Consider the following 21,845-nt stretch of genomic DNA (forward strand, 5'->3'; position numbering starts at 1 on the left):
CTATGCGCCTGATTCATAGAATCAGTTACGCATAAATTCTGTAAAGATACGAGCGGCGTAAGTCTCCTACGCCTTCGTATCTTGAGTGCATATTTACGCTGGCCGCTAGGTGGCGCTTCCGTTGATTTCCGCGTTGAATATGTAAATGAGCAAGATACGCCGATTCACGAACGTACGTACGCCCGTCGCAATTAGTTACGCCGTTTACCTAAGACATACGCCGGCGTAAAGATAAAGCTGGTCTCTAGGTGGCGCAGCCCATGCAAGGTATGGACGTCGGAACAAGTGTATCTTTTTACATTGTTTACGTAAGTCGTACGTGAATGGGGCTGTGCGTAGGTTACGTTCACGTCACAGGCATTGAGCCGGCGTATCTTTGGGCGTAAATACGACGTGATACTGAGCATGCGTGCACATGCGCTGTTCGTTCGGCCATGCATCTACATGGGGTCAAGCTTAATTTAAATACAACACGCCCACGACCTGCCTACTTTGAAATACGCGTGCTTACGTCAGCCCATTTACGATACGCTGCCGTAACTTAGGACGCAAGTGTTTTGTGAATACAGCACTTGCCTCTTTAAGTTGCGGCGGCGTAGCGTAAATAAGATACGCTATGCCTGCACATAGTTACGCCGCCCTACGTGAATCTGGGCCTCAGAGTTCCATAGCCAGGCTTCTATGTACTGCAAAGCTGTCAGGGGACATTTAGGGTTGGGGACACCAACATCCTCCACACCACATACATATTGGACTTTAGTTTGTAGACTATGCTCACTTTTGTATTATTGCAATTGTTATTATTATTATTATTATTATTAGACAGAATTTATATAGTGCCAACAATTTACTCAGTGCTTTACAATATAAAAAGGGAGACAGTACAGTTACAGTACAATAAAATGCAAAAGGGTTAAAAGGGACCTGCTCATAAGAGCTTACAATTTAATAAGCTGGAGCAAGTGGTACAAAAGGTTATAACTGTGAGGGATGAGCTGATGGAAGTGATAAAAGATCAGTTGGAGGCAAGATAGGCATCCCTGGAGAGATAAGTAGGAAAGCCATAGTAGGAAATAGCCGACAGATTGAGGTAATGAGTTCCAGAGGATGGGCTCTGGAGAATTCCAGGAGATGAGCATGGGAGGAGGAGACGAGAGCGCTTGCGAGCAGGAGGTATTGAGAGGAGCAGAGAGGATGGTTTGGGTGATCTTTGGAGACAATATTGATGATGTAACTTGGGGCAGACTTGGGAATGGCTTTGTATGTTGTTATATAGTATTTTAAACGTAATTGGCTGGGCAATCTGAAGCCAGTTTAGTGGTTGGTGGAGAGGGGTGACATACACTGAGCAGTTGGTAAAGTAGATAAGTCTGGCAGCAGCATTCATGGCCAGACTGAATGAGGGATACCCTATGGAGAGGTAGGCCTATGAGAAGGGAGTTGCAATAATCAAGGTGAGAGATAACAAGGGAGTGAATGAGTAGCTTGGTTTCATTAGTTAAAAAGGGGCACATTTTAGAGATGGTATGGAGGTGAAGTCTACACGCTTTTGACAATGATCGGATTTGGGGCTGAAAGGAAAGGTCAAAGTCAAGGATTACACCTAGTAACCTGGCGTGAGGGGAGATATTGATGGTTGCATTATTGACCTTGATGGAAAAGTCATGGAGGGGGCAGGGGCAGGCGGGGCAATATTATCAGCTAATTTTTAGGGAGATTTTGTTTAGGAGTGGTGCGACATCCATGCTGATATGTCAGTTAGTAAGTAAGTAATGCAAGAGGAGACTGAAGGAGTGAGGTGAGGAGTAGAGAGAAAGATTTGGGTGTCATCAGCGTACAGATGGTATTAGAAATTGTGGTAGGTTATCAAGTGACCAAGGGAGGAGGTGTAGATAGAGAAGCGTAGGGGTCCAAGAACAGAACCTTGGGGGACCCCTACAGAAAGAGGAAGTGGAGGAGACAGAGTTGTAGGTAACACTGAAGGAGCACTGTGAGAAGTAGGAGGAGAACCAGAATAGAGCAGAGTCTTGGAGGCAAAGGGAGTGGAGTTTATAGAGAAAGAGCAGGTGGTTAACAGTATCAAAGGACACAGAGAAGTCTAGTAGTAAGAATATGGGGTAGTAGCAATTGGTTTTATCAGTTAGTAAATCGATAGTGAGTTTTAGTAGAGAAGATTCTGTGGAGTGTTGCGAGCGAAAGCCAGACTGTAAGGGGTCGAGAAGGTTGTTTGCAGTGCGGTAGGAGCTAAGACGGTTGTAGACTAAGCGTTCTAAAAGTTAAGAGGTGAATGGGAGCAATGAGATGGGTCTTGTTGTTCAGGTTGGTGGGGTCCAGTGAGGGCTTTTTAAGTATGGGAGTGAACTTTGCATTCTTTAGATGGAAAGGGAAGGTGCCAGTAGAGAGGGAGAGATTGAAGGTGCGAGTTAGGATGTGATAGTATAGAATAAGAGGGTGAACGTAGTAGTTGCAAGGAAACAGGAGACAATTGGTTAAGTGGGCATCTGATAAAAGTTTTGTAACCTCTTCAGTAGTAGCCAGTTCAAAAGAGGAAAGTGTTGACTGTGCTGTTAGACAAGGTATGTTAAGTGGTGAAGATATCTGTACAGTGGAGGTGTCCTCACATATTACATCAATCTTATATTTGAAGTGATTGACAATCTCTTGGGCAGTGCGTTAGTGAGTAGAGGGGTGGAGAACAAAGCAGAGAGTTAAAGGTAGAGAAAAGCTGACAAGGATTGGGTGACAAGGTATTAATAAGAGAGACAAAGTAGTTGTATTTATTTTCTCTTTCTTACAATAAAGTATGGTAATTATTAGTGACAATGATGCCTTTTATTTTGGGACTGGAAGTCTTGAAAAAAGTCAAATTGTGTGGTTTATTTTTCCAAAAAAACAACACGTATATTTTTTGTATGAACTTTTCCCTGTGCCAAATTCACCGCCCCTTGCTGCATCCAGGAGTCATCTCAAAAAGTCCAGCAAGTCATGATTCACACACAGGTATTAAAGTAAATAGCTGTTTTATTGGTAAATAATTAATGGCAATAGGAAAAACACCTTAGGCCCCGTACACAGGAGAGGATATCTGCTGGAAACGGTCCGCCGGACCGTTTCCAGCGGATAAATCATCTGGCGGATTTGGATCTGATGGCTGTACACACCATCAGATCGAAATCCGCGCGGAATACATCCGCGGTGACGTGTCGCGCCGTCGCGGCGACGATGACGCGGCGACGTGCGGGACGCTGGAAGGTAAATACTTCCATGCATGCGTCGAATCATTACGACGCATGCGAGGGAGGGGAGCGGACGGACTGATCCGGTGAGTCTGTACAGACGACCGGATCAGTCCGCTGGACTGGATTGCAGCGGATAGATTTTGTAGCATGCTACAAAATTTTTATCCGCTGGGAATCCGTCGGCTGGATTTTTATAAGCCGGGAAATGTCCGCTCGGACGTACAGACGACCGGATGTATCTGCTGGAACTGATCCGCGGATCAATCCCAGCGGATAGATCCGGTCGTCTGTACGAGGCCTTAGTGACCTTATTTTGAGCCAACAACTGAGCTTCAAAAAAAGCTGGTTGTTGACTCGAAAAGTCACTTATGGAGGAGCTTCCTTATTGACACTGAGGGCCAGATTCACAAAAGAGATATGACGGCGTATCTCCTGATACGCCGTTGTATCTCTGTGATCCACCTGTCCTAACTATGCGGCTGATTCATAGAATCAGTTACGCATAGATAGCCCTAAGATCTGACAGGTGTAATTGACTTACACTGTCGGATCTTAGGATGCAATTCTAGGCTGGCCGCTAGGTGGCGAGGCCATTGTGGTCGGAGTAGAATATGCAAATGACTAGTTACGGCGATTCACGAATGTCTGCGATGCCATTGATCTAAATTTACGTTGTTTCCGTAGCGATACGCGTCGTAAAGTTAAGGCTGCCTCCTAGGTGGTCTAAGCAATGTTAAGTATGGCCGTCGTTCCCACGTCGACATTTTTAATTTCACGTCGTTTGCGCAAGTCGTCCGTGAATGGGTGCTGGACGCCATTTGCGTTAACGTCAAACCAATGACGTCCTTGCGACGTAATTTATCACAATGCACGTCGGGTAATTTGACGGACAGAGCATGCGCAGTACGCTCGGCGCGGGAACGCGCCTAATTTAAATGGTGCCCGCCCCATTTGAATTAGGCGGGCTTGCGCCGAGCGGATTTACGTTACACCGCCGCAAGTTTACAGGTAAGTGCTTTGTGAATCAGGCACTTATGCTGGAAACCTGCGGCGGTGTAACATAAATGGGATACGTTACGCCGCCGCTGCGCAATGTAATTCTTTATGAATCTGGCCCTAAGCTTTTAACAATTTATCAGTAAAAGAGCCATTTTACTTTATAGACCTGTGTGTGAATCACGATTGGCTAAACATTTTCTGTGAACCTGTAAGAAATACAAGATTACTGTTGACTAGATAATATGGCTAACTGGACTTTGCACATCAACAATGTTTTTTTGCACTATTTTCAATGGATAGTATTGTGTATTTTAAGCTATGTTTATTATATGTTTGCTGACAAAAATTACTTTACTCTCTATAGCTTGCAACTGTCATGGGAAGACTGCAGAATGCTATTATGATGAAAATGTAGCAAGCAAGAAGCTCAGTCTGAATATTCATGGGGAAAATATTGGAGGTGGAGTTTGTGTCAATTGCTCAGCAAACACAGCTGGAATTAATTGTGAGACCTGTACAGATGGTTACTATCGGCCTCAATGGGTACAGTATTTACTTTTTTTGAAAGAATTTATTCTGTTCAAAATTAGGTTCAGTAATAGAAAGGTAGAAACAGAGAAATGGAAGTTAATAATGCATTGACCGTTAGATTTATTTCCTATAAGTAAGCATAAGTGAGTAAAAGGTATTACCTCAGCTTATCACATGGCAAATATTGTCCACATAGTAAGCAAAAAATTGGAACCTGAGATAAACAGAAGATACATGAGATAAATATATAAATAGAAGGCAGTTGGGTTTGGTTTTTGACAGAAGTCATGATTCTTGGAGTGTGTGAAGCATTAAGACAATGTTGCAGTCAATGCCTAATGCCCTGTACACACGAGCGGTTTTCCCGTGGAAAAAAAACGATGGTTTTCCCGTCAGAATTCCGCTCAAGCTTGTCTTGTGTACACACGGTCACACCAAATTCCGACAGTCAAAAACGCAGTGACGTACAACACTACAACGAGCTGAGAAAAATGAAGATCAATTTGTCGACGTGTCAATTTGATTTTTTTGTCAAAATCAATTTGATTTTTGCGTGTTGAAATTGCATACAGACAAACGGTTTTCCTGCCAGGATTATTTCCTGAGGGGAAAAAAAAGATCCTGTTCTCTTCTGTTTTTTACGGCAGTTTTCATGTTGGAAAAAGACCAATGGAGCATACACACGGTTGGGATTTCCGGCCAAAAGCTCTCATCGGACTTTTTCAGACGGAAAAAACGGTCGTGTGTACGGGGCATAAAACGTAGGGGTGTTCATGGTGCTAGATCTCACATTGATCAGATAGGACAGACGATGGTCAATAAAAGTGAAACAATTGAAGAAAGAGGAGTATATCAGAGAGGTGGAAAAAAGGAAGGGGGTGGGGAAAGGGGGTTGGCTGATCGGGCGGATTAAGGTACCTTAACATCAATATGATTAGTAGAAAGATGAATGAATGAATGAATGACTTGTATAGCGCAACTCATGCGAACTGAATCGCCTATGGGCGCTTTTTCCAGCCAGAGTCTGCTTGGCTGGTGCGGTCATTTTACCCCGTAGGATTGTGACACGCTTGGGACACATAGTCATACACACAGATATACTGGGCCAATTTGGACAAGATCCAATTTACCTACCAGCATGTCTTTGGAGTGTGGGAGGAAACCCACGCATGCACAGGGAGAACATGCAAACTCCAGGCAGATGGTGTCGTGGTCGGGATTCGAACCAGCGACCCTTTTGCTGCTAGGTGAAAGTGCTACTCACTGCACCACTGTGCTGCCGATGGATGGATTTGAATCTGGGGGAGTCTACTAAAAACTATCCAGATTGACCATGTAGTTGTATAGGAATAATATTTAGCATGGTATTGTGCCATGAGTTCTTCCAAACCATGTATGTGTGTGAGTTCAGTAAAACACTCAGCAATTGTGGAGGTGGTCGCTGATCTCCAATGATTGAAGGAAGGGAGGTTGTGAAGTTTATCTGCACCTTTTCTCCAATGATTGAAGGAAGGGAGGTTGTGAAGTTCATCTGCACCTTGTTTTCTGTGAAAAGAATACAATTTTTTTTTTAATTGAATAGGTGCCAAAAGAGTGACCCACTGTGAGGACTATACTCCAGCTGGAACTGTAACCAGATGTTCCATGCTTACTGTAGTATGTGGGCTGAAAAAAGCAAGAGTTTTACTAAACCCAGCAGAACCCACATGTGGGACAAACTTAATTTGTGGAAATGTACTTTTAGGTCGCGTACACACGGTCGATCCATCCGATGAGAATGGTACGACGGACCACCGCTGAAGCAGACTGATGGTCTGATGTGCGTACACACCATCAGTTCAAAAACCGATCGGGTCAGAACGCGGTGACGTAAAACACACGACGTGCTGAAAAAAACGAAGTTCAATGCTTCCAAGCATGCGTCGACTTGATTCTGAGCATGCGCAGGTTTTGAACCGATGCTTTTGTGTACTAACCATCGGTTTTGACCGATGGTCAGCCATCCATCGATTCGATTTTAAAGCAAGTTCTAAAACTTTGGTCTGAAGGACAAAAGTCTGATGGGCCGTACACACGGTCGGTTTGGACCAATGAAACTGGACTTCGGTCTGTTTTTTATCCGTTTGGAGAGGTCGTGTGTACGCGGCCTTACAATGTAAATGCCCAAAAATATATTTTCCCAGTGGTCAGCTTTATCTATGAAAACTTAGATAAAATAACATAGGTGGCTTATAACATATGGTGCACGTGAGTCAGAGCTGAGGCATGTATCTCCAAATTATTCATTGTAGTACAAGCATAGTTAGTCTTTTGGTTGTTGTGTGACAAAGCACCATGCTAATTAATATATATGGCACTCCCTGGAATCACTTCCTTGATGCAGTTTAGATTTGTTATTGGGACACCACATACCTACCCATCTGTAGTTTATATGCAGTGTTGCACATCTGACTCATCCCATCTCCAGCTTCCGTATTGCCACTGAAGACGTATTAGTAGAGGGTGGGAAGATGCTGGGAAATTAACTGTTAGATCAAATTAACTGAAGGTTAAAATTGAGACTAGTGCCCTGGCTCCTGACCTCTGGCATACTACACTTAAGTGACTTTCAGCAGGCTAACATTTTAAGGAACAGGGCAGAAACACAAACAGTTATTTATTACAGGTGCTTATATAGTGCTGTCAATTTACGCAGAGCTTTACATAAAAATTGTACATTCATATCAGTCCCTGCCCTCAAGGAGCTTATAATCTAAGGTCCCTAACGCACATTTAATGCATACACACACTAGGTCCAATTTAGACAGGAACCAATTAATCTGCAGCATGTATTTGGAGTGTGGGAGGAAATCAGAGTATGCAGGCACAGGGAAAAAGACAAGATTTAAGTCGGTAGAGCCGTGGTTGGGATTCAAACTGACTCCCTAGTCCCTAGTGCTGCTAGGCAGAAGAGTTAACCACTTAGCCACAGTGTTGCCTGAACATAAAAATGTAATGTAATATATAAAAGACTGTATATATGAATTCATGTAGCAAGTCATTTAACCATCTGAATACAAGTCTATAATGCCCCTTCATTACCAGGCATTTTTCAGTTTCGAGTGCTGTGATACTTTGACTCAAAATAATTTCTTCATGCAACATTGCACACAAATTAATTTAATATAATTTTTTGGTACAGAAAGCGCGAATCATCTTTTACTAACACAAAATCAGCTTAAGCAGCCCCAAGGGTGGCGCCATTGGATTTGCACTTACCCTTTATAGTGCCGTCGTACGTGGTTTATGTGACCTTGTTCTGACACGATCGTTTTTTTAACCGATGGTGTGTAGGCACGACTGATCATCAGTCAGCTTCATCGGATAACTGATGAAAAAATCCATCAGACCGTTTTCATCAGATGGACCGATTGTGTGTACAGGGCATTAGGGGCTGGGTGGATTTTTTTAAGACAATTTGTCATGTTTCATCTTATGCAGGAATGTTATTATTTCGTTAATCAATATGATTATGTGAGTTGTAGCTTTCCTGTATAAACTGCACACTTGTGATGGACAAAGCTGCTTAAGTTCAATTTGTGGGCATGTTCGGTGAACATGGCCAATAATCCACAAACATGTTATACTTGCCCCCTCTGTGTAATGGTTTTGGACAGGGCGGCCCAGATCCTCCTCTTCTCGGGTCCCTTTTCACTGCTCCTGGCCCCTCCCTCCTGTCGAGTGCCTCCATAGCAAGCAGCTTGCTTTAGGGGCACCCAAGCCGAGTCACAGCTCTGTGTGTTCATTCAGACACAGAACTGCCATTCAACCCCAAACCCTCTATCTCTTGATCGGCAAACTGACTTTGATTGACAGCCGGGGGATTACTGGACGACCAAGGGACTCGTGGACATCGCTGGACAGGGAGTATTAGGGTGTACTGGGGAGGCTGCTACATACAGAAGGCTTTTTATTTTAACATGTAGAATGCATTAAGATAAAAAAAATCTACCTTTACAAGTCCTTTAATCCTTTACTTTAGTAGCCTGCAATATCTAGGCTTCCCATTCCACCTACCATATGGTGTAAAATGTAAAGTGTTAATAAACCCACAACAGTAAAATCAGTCTGTATATGCAGTAAAGCATGCTTGTTATACATACTGTGGAACCTAAGGGGTTGATCCTCTACCATGTATAAAAAGGCTGTTTGATCCCGTCTTCTCTGTGACTTCCTTCCTACCACAGTCCCAAATCTTTCTGCTGATAGAACAGGCTAGGGGACAAGCTGCACATGCCCAGTTTGGTGTGTATTACTAGAGAGTTTTTCTTTCTTTGAAGAGTGTATGTGATCAGCACAGGGCCAATCAGCACTGTCCAGACAGAGGTTCAATGGTTCTGCAGCCTGATAGGACAGTTGAAGGAGAATGAAAACTCCTCCTACAAGCTTTAATCAGACACTTATAGTCACTAGACTGCTAATAAAAAAAGGTATTTAGCCATTTATATTTACTAATATAATTGAATTTCCATGCTCTGTGTACTGTGGGAGACCAGATACAGTTAATGCAGGGTCCTGGGTTTAGTAACATTTTAAAGTGTATGTAAACCCTAACATTAAATTTCCTGTTTTATTTTCTCTTTTGGTCTTCTAAATATACAATGCAAAGTATTTTGTTATATCCGTTTAACCACTTCCCGACGGCCGTATGAATATGTGCGGCCGCAGGGTGGTTCTAAATCTCTAACAGGACGCATATATGCGTCCTCCGCTCTTCCAGGCCACTAGAGGGCGCGCGCGCGGCGCCGCATTCCTGAGATGCCGATGCGCGTGCCTGGCGGCCGCGATGTCCGCCAGGCACTCGCGATCGGCGGCTACAGGGACAAGACGTGGAGCTCTGTGTGTAAACAAAGAGCTCCACGTCCTGTCAGGGAGAGAGGAGACCGATATGTGTCTCTGGTACAGAGGGACACAGCATCGGTCACCTCCCCCAGTCACCCCCCTCCCCCCACAGTTAGAACACACCCAGGGAATACATTTAACCCCTTCCATGCCCCCTAGTGTTAACCCCTTCACTGCCAGTCACATTTATACAGTAATCAGTGCATTTTTATAGCACTGATCGCAGTATAAATGGAAATGGCGCCAAAAATGTGTCAAAAGTGTCCGATGTGTCCGCCATAACGTCGCAGTCCCAATAAAAATTGCAGATCGCCGCCATTACTAGTAAAAAAAATTATAATAAAAATGAATAATAATTCAGTCCCCTATTTTGTAAGCGCTATAACTTTTGCGCAAACCAGTCGCTTATTGCGATTTTTTTTTTTTTTACCAAAAATATGTAAAAGAATTCGTATCGGCCTAAACTGAGAAAAAATATATTTTTTTCTTAAAGAAAAATGGGATATTTATTATAGTAACAAGTAAAAAATATTGACTTTTTTTTTAAATTGTCGCTCTTTTTTTGTTTATGGCGCAAAAAATAAAAACTGCAGAGGTGATCAAATACCACCAAAAGAAAGCTCTATTTGTGGGGAAAAAAGGATGCCAATTTTGTTTGGGAGCCACATTGCACGACTGCGCAATTGTCAGTTAAAGCGACGCAGTGCCAGAAGCTGAAATTTCACCTGGTCAGGAAGGGGTATACGTGCCCAGTAAGGAAGTGGTTAACAATTGAAAAAATATCCTGCCAGAAAACAAGTGTTGTCCTGTGCACTCTGTTGTATATCAAGAATTGTTAGCCCAGCCAAGTAACTAATGTGAACTACAGAGCACTCCCCCCTAAGTTAAGGCAGTGAGGAGAGGCTTATTGGTAGATCCACGTACAGCGGCGCATTATTGCGCCGGGCGTAGCGTATCTAAGATACACTACGCCACCATAACTTACCTTTTTTTTTCGAATCCTCAAAGAATTTGCGCCGTAAGTTACGGCGGCGTAGTGTATCTTTGGCTGCGTAATGGCGCGGCATTCAAATCTCTGTGATGGGGGCGTGTTTTATGTAAATACGTCGTGACCCGACATAAACAACGTTTTTTTTTAACTGCGCATGCGCCGTCCGTGAGGGTATCCCAGTGTGCATGCTCGAAATTAACCCGGAACAAGCCAATGCTCACTACGGTGACGTCATTCTACGCAAATCCCTATTCGCAAACGACTTACGCAAAAATTTCAAAATTCTACGCGGGAACGACGCCCATACTTAACATTGAGTACGCCTCATAACAGTAGCTTTAACTATACGCCGGAAAAAGCCGAACGCAAACGACGTAAAAAAATGCGCCGGCCGGACGTACATTCGTGGATCGCCGTAACTAGCTAATTTGCATATTCAACGCGGAATTTGACGGAAACGCCACCTAGCGGCCGCCAAAAAATTGTATCTTAGATCCGACGGCGTACTAAGATGTACGGCTGTCGGATCGACCCGAGATGCCGTCCTATTTTGTTTTATGGATACAAAACAAAGATACGACGCAGGAAATTTAAAATTATGCCGGCGTATCAATAGATACGCCGGCGTAATTCTTTTGTGGATCTGCCCCTTAGTTTTTAGGGTGACAATGCTGATCCTCTATTGATACAATACAGTGAGTGAAAGTTGTCTCCATTGGAAAGGAAGTATGTTACTGGCAGAATCACTAGGTAAAATATAGTAAAATGTGAAAAAGAAAATTGTGCTACTTTAGCTAAACCAAGCTGCAACTAAAGGTGATATACACACTACACTGAATAAGTAACATAAGAAGTTGCGAAACTTCTTATGTTACTTGTTCTGAAATATAGTAAAAACCTCGAAAGTAGAAAACTAATGCAACCATCTCTTCTAAGAATATACAAGCTGCAATATATTACATTTACTTCTTAGATTTAGATAGCCTTTAACCTTACTGATTACACAAATATAAAAGTATAATACACTTTGAGTTTTATTTATGTGAATTGTCAGATGCATACAAATTAAAATGTATTACCACATTTTTTATAGCATACTTCTGAAAGTTTTTAAAGAGATATTGAAAACTAATAGCAATAATGTGTTATTATTTTGTTAGGTGTCGCAAAACCATCCTAAACCTTGTCGTCCCTGTGACTGTGACCAAGTTGGATCATTACATGGTGTTTGTGTCAAAGATAGGAAGGAAACTACAGAAGGTAATTTATTTGTAATGTGCCTATGCATACAAGTTTATGTGCATAACAGTGTTGCTGAATTAGTTACATGTGCTCAGTTGTTGACTTTTCATTTATTTTCCTATTTAAACAATATAAAAAAATTGTACTTATGAATACTGCATACTAATGAACTACTGAATATAACCATAAATCTGGTAATTCAGTAAATAGACTGGTTTTATACCATATACTGTTATCTATGTGATCACCAATAATATATTTTCACAATTATAGCAAAAAGAAGGAAAGGCTGCAGAAGAATGTTGACTGATTGACCAGCCCTATATTTGTGTATATCATTGGTCCATGGATCATCAATACACAAAAGTCCAGCGCTAATGGACAACACATTGCAGACTGTCTCTGGGTGGTTTTGAAAATAAATAAATCATTTATTCAACCATGATATGGATAAAAAATTCAGTCCTGAACAGATTCCAGTTACTCATAAAACACTTAAAATACCGCTTATGATGATCCCTTGAGCAGAGGGAGGGGGCTGACAGGTCCCAATATAAGTCAATAAGGATGATATAACCTGAATAGTATGATGGGCTGCCACCAGTACCTTTAGCTGGGTGTCACTCAGGGGACATGTGATCCAGCATGTGGGGGGCCCTCCAACATGCGGGGCCCCCCAACACGTTTGCCCCAGGGAACATGTATCAATGGAAAAAAGTTTTAAAAACGGTTGTTTTTTCTGGAGCAGTGATTTTAATGATGCAGCATCATTAAAAACACTGCTTCAGAAAAAACGACCATTTAAAAAAAAATATTCCATTGATACATGTTCCCTGGGGCAAGACCCGGGTTCTCAAAGACGTTTTCACAGGCATACTATAGACACCCAGCAGGTACAATATTTAAAGGATTGTTTTATTTTTATTTAAGCATCATGATGCTTAAATAATAAAAAAAAATTAAAAATTACTTAAAATATTGTACCTGCTGGGTGTCTATAGTATGCCTGTGTAGCTTTATGGTGCACACTGCAGAGGACACAGGCAGTACACCACATGAGAATACTGCAGCTAGCACAATCAACTACCTGCCAGTAAATTAGGAAGAACTGATCTAGCTAAGCTATACAGTGTATAAATATATGTACAACACCTGGGATGTATATACTGTATATCCTCTACACACTGTAACATTAACTGACTAACCTGCCTGCCTGCTCTATCTACCTAGAAAAAATGACACTCTCTCTCTCTGACTGATCTCTAACCAGCGCCGGAACACACTACACAAGGCCGACTTGCAGGCAGCCTTTTATAGTGTGGGGCGTGTACTAAACCCCCTGAGCCATAATTGGCCAAAGCCACCCTGGCTTGGCCAATTACTGCTCTCTGTACTGACGGCGCTGTGATTGGCCAAGCATGCGGGTCATAGTGCATGCTTGGCCAATCATCAGCGCGCAATGCCGCAGTGAATTATGGGCCGTGGCGCGTCACTCGAATTTGGACGAACGATCAAACATACGATGTTTGGGTCGAACATACATTCGACTCGAACACGAAGCTCATCCCTAATGCTGAGGTTTAGATGTCTGTGAATGCCCAAGACCCATTGGGCCAGATTCAGAAAGAGATACGACGGTGTATCTCCTGATACGCCGTTGTATGTCTGAGTCCGGCCGGTCGTATCTATGCGACTGATTCAGAGAATCAGTTACGCATAGATATCCCTAAGATCCGCCAGGTGTAAGTGTCTTACACCATCGGATCTTAGGCTGCAATTTCAGGCTGGCCGCTAGGTGGCGCTTCTGTATGTTTTAAGCAAGGAATATGCAAATTAGGATTTACGGCGATTCAGAAACGAACGACCGCCCAGCGTTTTTTTTACGTCGTTTACGTTCGGCTTTTTCCAGCATATAGTTACCCCTGCTATATGAGGCGTAGCTAATGTTAAGTATGGCCATCGTTCCCGTGCCAAGTTTTGAAATTTTACGTCGTTTTGCGTAAGTCGTTCGCGAATGCGGCTGGATGTAATTTACGTTCACGTCGAAACCAATGACGTCCTTGCGACGTCATTTAGAGCAATGCACACTGGGATATTTTACGGACGGCGCATGCGCCGTTAAAAAAAAACATAAAAAACACGGGGTCAAGACAAATTTAAATAATACATGCCCCCAACATCCCCATTTGAATTACGTGGCCTTACGCCGCAACACATACGTTACGCTGCCATAACTAAGGGCGCAAGTTCTTTCTGAATAAAGAACTTGCGCCCAAAGTTAGAGCGGCGTAACGTATCGGAGATACGTTACGCTGGCCGGACAGATACGCTCAGGTATCTGAATCCGGTCCCCTGTGTATAAATAAAAGTATTGGTGTGCAATTACTTTGTTTACTCTTACTTTATTCCTTGGCTTACATACAGCAGCAAACCAATGTGATTGATTTCTACTCCACAAAAATGTTTAATAGGTAGTTTTTCAAGGATAACTCATTTTTTATTTCTTCAGCAATGGATAGGAATTGAGTAGTGAAAGTAGCATTCACAATTAGGCTAAAATCTATCGGAAGGTATATATTTTATAAATAATATAAAGATAGAGCCATCTACATCTACATATTGGCAAACAGTGGTAAATCAAGTTTCTTAACATAGCTTGTGATCATCTATGCAGTACTACACTGTATTGTATATGAAGTTTAAAGCGTAACCCCACTTTAGTGGGGAAAAATATCACATTAAGAAAAAATAATATACCGTATACAACTGTGACACAAGTCCTATTGTATTTAAATGTTGTTAGAAATTACCTTTCCTTTTCAATATGCAGCCGCTCTAATTTTCTGAAAATGCAAAGCAATATGGCTACCTGGAGTTGTTCTGTACACAGAGTGTCTACTGACCATCCCCAGAAACATAATATCCTGCTTGTATGATTGGCTCACCAATTTCCCCAGAAGTCTGCCTAAAGCCTCATACACACGATCAGACTTCCATCGGACTTTTCTGTGGATTTTTTACAGCCAACATTCACCAACTCACATGGTTTTTGAGCTCTTTACTGCCACCCTTTGGGCAACTTCTGCTACTGTTGTCTGATGTTTATCATTGGTTCTGAGCATGCGTGTTTGTACTTTGGATTTTAGTCCGCTGGACTTGTGTACACACGACACGATCGGATGATCCGATGTAACACATTTGTTGTCAGAAAGTTTCAGAGCATGCAAAGCGAACATTTGTCTGTGGAAATTCCGACAACAATTGTCCGATGGAACATACATATATAATCCTTGCAATGTACATAGATCACCCAGTGGGGAATGTTTTTTTTCCTACAAAATTGGAGATACACTTTAATAAAATGTGATTACACAGTGCACCAAACTCAACTATATCTATGATCTTAGATTAATAAAAAAACATACAACACTATAAAATCCCCATTATTGATAACATTTAAATTGCAACCACTTCATATATAACAGTACCTGTAATCATCAGTGATCATTGGTGAATTAACATTTTTTTTTAAACAATGTTGCATGTTAAAAAAACATTCCTTCTAGTAATCTGCATTACAAATCATACCTAGATAGAAAACAAAAACAAAAAAAAAACTGTTGAAAAAGTGCCCAAATTACAAACACATTATATAAAAAGTATCCATTTCAACGTCCCGGTACACCACAATAGATTGCCACTGTGTTCTTCTCATTCCAGTGCTCACACCTTCCCCCAATTGTGATTGAACTCACCAAAGTTGAGACCCTTTAGTTTAATAAATGTATCACTTTTTATACGTCAGGACTTCCAATCAATATATGCTTATTGCAATTTTCATTACGAAAAATATGTAGAAATACCTTGAAATATGTAGAAATGGCCTAAACTGAGGAATAATTAGCTTTTTTTTTTTTTAAATGGGAATATTTATTATAGCAAAAAGTACAAATATTGTGTTTTTTTTTCAAAATTGTTTATAGCGCAAAAACAAAAAAATCGCAGAGATGATCAAATACCACCAAAAGAAATCTCTATTTGTGGGAAAAAGGATGTCCATTTTGTTTGGGTACAGCGTGACACGACAGCTCAATTGTCAGTTAAAGCGACGCAGTGCCGAATCACAATTTTTTTTATATTGAGTGTATACAATAATACCAAAGTGTAGGGCCGGTTGCTCATGTCGCAGGTTATAATTATACATCTGCTTTGTGGGTCAATTACAGAGTGTAGAGAGAAGGATACCATGTTTCTGACTGCTAGCAGTACTTCTCTCTTCTTCTATGTGGTAGAAAAAACATGGGGGTAATACTTGGGAGTACACTTTGGAGCGGCATTTGTTTGAAAATGTGTCTCCTGGACCGCAAGTACATCTGCCTGAAGGGCACATGATTGGCTCCACAGGGAGTGTCTCTTGGCTGGATAGTTGAGGCCCCTGGCATTAATGGAAACTAGCTTGATTGTCATTAGATTGGTTTGTGTGGTGTAAGTCGTCGTGACTCACTTGAAAGGAATGTTCTGTAGGCAGTCAGTTGTGGTCAATGCGAGCAAACCAAGGTGCACTGTGATCGTGGTTGGCCAAGGATCTTGAAGATAGAATTTCTGGAGGATGAAGCAGTGGACACTGTAGATGCAAGGAAACATACAGGAAAACAGTGAAAACAAGTAACACAGGCACGTTTTGCCCAGAAGAATGCATTGTGAGTTTATAAACTAAAACAGAACAACTGAAGAGCATAAAAAGTGTTCTAGTGGAACTAAGCGCAGTCAGACTGCAACATTCTGGGGGAATACACAATTGGGCTCATGTTGAAGTCTGATGGTCGGAAATCACCCTATGGTGAATTCAGATGTTAAGTACATCTGGGGGCCTTCAGCTTGGCACAATCTGTTGTCACATTTGTGGAATACCACTTGCTATTCTTCAGATAAAGGTGGCACTTTAGGATCTAGCAATGGTCAAGTAGATTGATTGAGAAGGGTATTCCACTCAACAAGCAGTTGGAGGCCCTCTTCTAGAGTAGTAACAGTAGTGGTAGAACCTTCCCTAGTGATTTGTAGCTTGGCAGGGTAGGGTACTTGCATTAATAGTTCAGTGAGTGGTTGTGAAGAGCCTTTGTTATGGTGTCAAGGTTTTTGCATTGACGCAGTGTGCATGTGCAGAAAGGTCTAAAAGAACCTGAAGCACTGTAGATTGTTCTGGGAGGTGATTCTCTTTGTGAAAGGCTTCCAGCAACCTATCCTTCACTTGGAAGACGTGAACCCAGTTAAAACGTTAAACGACACATTGGATGGAAGAAGATGTTGCTTCGGGATTCGATGGACTCTATCAATGGTAAGTTCCGCAGACATTAAGGATGAAGCAACAGCTTGGAACAGATCCCACACATAATGAGGCAGTTTAGAGAAAAGAACAATTTCCAGGATGCCGCAGATGTTTAAATTGTTACTACTGGATCTGTCTTCCAAATCTGCCATTTTATTTTTAAGCCAGGCTATGTCATCTTTCTGGGCCTCAGTTTTAACCATAGTGTTGAACATAGTGGTAATGTCTCCCATTTTCTTTTTCAACATGGTCTAGCCTGTCTCCCAGAACCTGAACTTCAGCAGAGACCTTGTGAACATATGAAAACAGGTCTTCTTGCAAAGGGGATCTCAGGGAGCGCAGTATGTGTTTCATGGTAGTGTCTGACATATGCTGGTCAGAGGTGGGGAAGGACAGTATAGGGTCTTCAGTGAGTGGTGGTGTTGCTGGGAGAGCTGCTTGCTTATCCACTTCCATGCAGGGATCAGCTCCCTCCCTTCTCGGGCTGGATTTGGGCAGACTTCTGGTGGAGGAGGTAGACGAGCCTGAACCAGCTGGACCATCCAGGGCTCTCTCCCCCTCTGTCGACTGCAATATTGGGCGAGTGGCCACTAGAGAGCCGGCCACAAATCCCGAGACCGGGAGCCTCCGCCATTTTGGCAGAGACTATGCGTGGTGACCAGGAAGAAACCCAGTAGTTTTTTCAGCGGCGGGACCTCTCTGTGGTGGCATTCTTGGAGTGTCAGGCGGACTTGCACAGTGTCATAGAAGGACGAGGAAGGCAAATGGGGCCAAATTTCAGCCACAGATTCCTGGTGAGCGGCAGAGCTGGTGGATTATGCGGCCATGTTCAGAATTTTGATAGGCCAGTATTTAATGCAGAGTATAAGATTAGATTAAGCAAGTCAACTCCCCACTGCACTAAATGCATGTTTAGAAAATACACTGGCTGCGGGGCAGCCTAGCAGCTTGGTTTTATACTGGGCAAGCTCTGACCAGTGGTCCATCCTCATTACTCAATTGTCGAAGATGTCAATTATTCTGAGGGGGTCATCTTCCTCCCTTGATCCTGTAAAATTTGCCATTATATTATAAAAGAGCAACCTGTACCTGCTGGGCAGCCCTGGATACTGTGTACTAAGAAAGGACTTAAAAGCCTCCCTCAGGCAGTCACTGCTGCCACTATTTCTCTATTCACTGACAGTAGACTCCAAGCCATGAAAGGGTACACCACTAGTCTCTGGTTGGGGATGGGGTCAGGAGGGTGGAGGAGCTTGGATACATGCTTGTTTGTAAAAGATGCTGACACATACAAGTTTGGAAGGCGTTTGGAGAGGAATCCTATGCTTAATGCTTTTATAGTTTGGTGTGCTGGAAGCACCTAAAATGTGTGAGTACACTGATGTTATGTGTTATGTTTTCTAAACAAATTTTTAAACTAGCTATAATGCACTATCCACCCTCTTTCTTGTTTTAAAACTCTTGTTTACTTCTCTGGATTTTTCCTGTGGGATCCTGCTGAGCCAGTTTCACTTTGAGCCCAGGAGTGGCTTATGTGGACCAAACTAAAGTGTATGGTCACACTGTTGGAGGTGAGCGCACACTGTTGGGGGGGGCACAGTTGACGTGTGTGAAGTCACCCTATTCTAACCAGGAATATCATCACTAGAGTCATTCTTTGGACAGTAATACGTGTAATACCCCAATTTGCACTTTTGTCTCTGTGGATTGATGAAAATTGGGAGAAAAAAAATTCTCTCTTTTTTCTATTAAGGAATAGCACTACATTGCTTTCAAGCTTGCTTGTTACACAAAAAAAATAAAAAAATAAATATGTTCACAGTTACATTTTGTTTGCATTTGCAAGGTTTAGTATTACACAGTGCTGCATTTTTTTTGTATATATATTTTCACAGATTATGGGATTGTGATCAATGCTTAGCAGCTGTGAATTTGCACTTTGTTTCACAGGAATTATTATACCACACCCGACGCTAGTTTGTAACCTCAGATTAATTTACACCTGATGCTGATTGCAGTCTCAGGTTGCTCTAGAGTAGCTTGCAAGATTTATATATTTTTATATAGTCTCTGGTTAGAGACTTGGCATTTGCCTGCTGAACCATACCGCTTAGGATGGCAGAGTGGGGTTGGCAGAATCAGAATGAGGTTGCAACCTACACTTGCCCCTATTCTGTGAAGCTTGTGTAGTGTAGGAGAGGTGTTAAGGGGGAGCAGGAAGGAAAAAGGGGTGTGACTTTTTCTGCTGACCAATAGTTGTTCCCACCAACCTCTGTAGAGAACAGTCACATATTTTTAAGATCAATGAATTAACCCCACTGACACCTTGACTGAAAATGACAATAATGTTGTCTGCAGCATAAATGGAAAGGGGCCCACACAGATGTGCTACATGAAGTAGACTGGAAATAACAGAGACCTGCACATGTGTAACAGTGTCTTCCAATGGAATAGGGCAGCTGCTTCCACCACTCCCCTTTGGGCTGCCCCTGGATGACATTCTGCCTCACTGATATTATGCCCCTCCCTCACTTTCCTCCTTTACTATGTCTGGCAACCTTACCCTCATTGCTGGACCCAACTTGATAGTAAACTGCAGCTGCAGTAATATTAGTTTTAACTTGTGCTCCCTGCCTGTTGTTCCTTACCTACGGTAATTGGTCATGGTGCTCTCCTACTCAACTTTAAATGCAATTACTTGCTGTGCATCCTCCTAAAGCAAGTGACTTACAATGTGCTAAATAAATCTGCAGGCTCCTCCGTGTCAGTTTGTGGGGCAAGGCATTATTAGATATGGATGAGGTGGAAGGACAGGGTGCTTTTTCAACTGTAGATGACATCATGCTGCTCTGCAGCTAGGAGAAAGAGGAGGATAATGAAGACTTTGTTAACCACTCCACAACCTTCTCCACTTGGTCTGGATATATAGCATGCCCACTGCAAATAATAAAAGACAAATGTGCCCTGTCTCTTGACAGTGCATCCCAAACTCAGCTTTCACCTGTGGATACAAAACTGTTTATCCCTTAACAGTTACACAGTAATAACTTCTCCCTTTAGGTCTCCCAGACATGATAGTAATTGTGAATTCCCCATTACAGCTTGGGATGGGGTATGGAGACACGGATGGAGGATGTGGATGGGGGATGGAGTGCTTTGATGCACTTGACATTGTGGTGCTTTTGTGGACTAAACTAGGCCAAAATAGTATGTGGATTTGTACTGTAAACAAAGGGCAAAAAAATCCTAATAAAATGTAATAGGAATCAAATAAACCTCACTTAAAAAAAAAACTAAACCCCACACACTTATCCTAAAACACTAAGCAAAAATAACATGTTTGTGTTTTATAAACCTGAAAAGTTTAATTTAAAAAGTAAATAGAAACTGAAATAAAAAAGAATACCTCCTCAAAAAATAAAATAAAAATGATGAACAGTAGCAACACAGCAACTGAACTTGTCAACGCCACAAAAATGTCTCTTCACCTTATATACAGGTTGGAAAACACACCACTTTCCCTAGTCCCACAAACTGAAATTCACTACACAGTATCAGTGTCAATTTACAGCATTGAACATAGCACTGTATATACAATTTACCGCATCGACTATAGGACTGTATATAGCACTGTATACCTCAGTGGTCAAACAGCAGCACAGTTCAGCAACACAAAAGTTTCTCCCTGCAATTGCTGTCAACTGTCCCTCACACTTATAACTCCAACACATTGATAACAAGTTGCTCTGATAGCTGTTTTTTTTTTATTAAGGGGGCTCGGAATGTGACCAAGATGAATAAAATGTTTTAAAACTGGAGAGTGCAAAATATGGTGCAGTTGTGCCTGATAGCCAATCAGCTTCTAACTTCAGCTTGTTCAATTAAGCTTTGACAAAAAAAAAAAAAGAACTGGAAGCTGATTTGTTTCTGTGCAGAGCTGCATGAGATTTTGCACTCTCCAGTTTAAGTAAATCAACCCCATTAATGGATAAAATATTGCATCTGATCAGAGCTCACAGTGCATACCTTAACGAAATGCTTGCCTTGGCACTCCTGCTTAACCTCATCCCTAGTGTTCAGAACAGTTCCCACAATAAAAGCCCTACAATATTCTTGTTACTCACTTGTGCTAAATCCCAGCAAACACTTATAAACAAAATATGCAAAATTTTTACGTAACATTAAGTTAATAATAATAGGCTTAAAGCTGCTGTGCTAAAATCCACCCTTAACTTGTGACAAGGTGGAGGTTGACAAATTTCAATCAACATGCCCAGTGCTTAAAATGAAAACAAAAATGTTTTACTGTGTCCCAATGTGAAGTATAACAAATCAAGAGTAACAATGACGTATTATCAATCCTCTGTAATCAATATGAAGCTTGTTTCCTTTAACCACTTAAGCCCCGGACCATTATGCAGCTAAAGGATCAGGCCCCTTTTTGCGATTCGGCACTGCGTCGCTTTAACTGAGAATTGCGCGGTCGTGCGACGTGGTTCCCAAACAAAATGTACGTCCTTTTTTCCCACAAATAGAGATTTCTTTTGGTGGTATTTGATCACCTTGGCGTTTTTTTTTTTTTTGCGATATAAACAAAAATAGAGCGACAATTTTGAAAAAAAATTCTATATTTTTT

At 41.9% G+C, this 21,845-nt stretch overlaps 1 protein-coding gene across 1 annotated transcript in view; it reads left to right on the forward strand.

Moving 5' to 3' along the window:
• The window catches only part of LAMA2 (laminin subunit alpha 2), a 1,029,834-nt gene that overhangs the window by 334,629 nt on the left and 673,360 nt on the right, over nucleotides 1-21,845 (forward strand). Inside the window, 2 exon segments of the mRNA XM_040350410.1 lie at nucleotides 4,603-4,781; nucleotides 11,802-11,901. Coding sequence (XP_040206344.1) covers nucleotides 4,603-4,781; nucleotides 11,802-11,901 — 279 coding nt within the window.

This window comes from Rana temporaria, chromosome 4, assembly GCF_905171775.1.
Source record: "Rana temporaria chromosome 4, aRanTem1.1, whole genome shotgun sequence".
In the NCBI taxonomy this organism is placed as follows: Eukaryota; Metazoa; Chordata; class Amphibia; order Anura; family Ranidae; genus Rana; species Rana temporaria.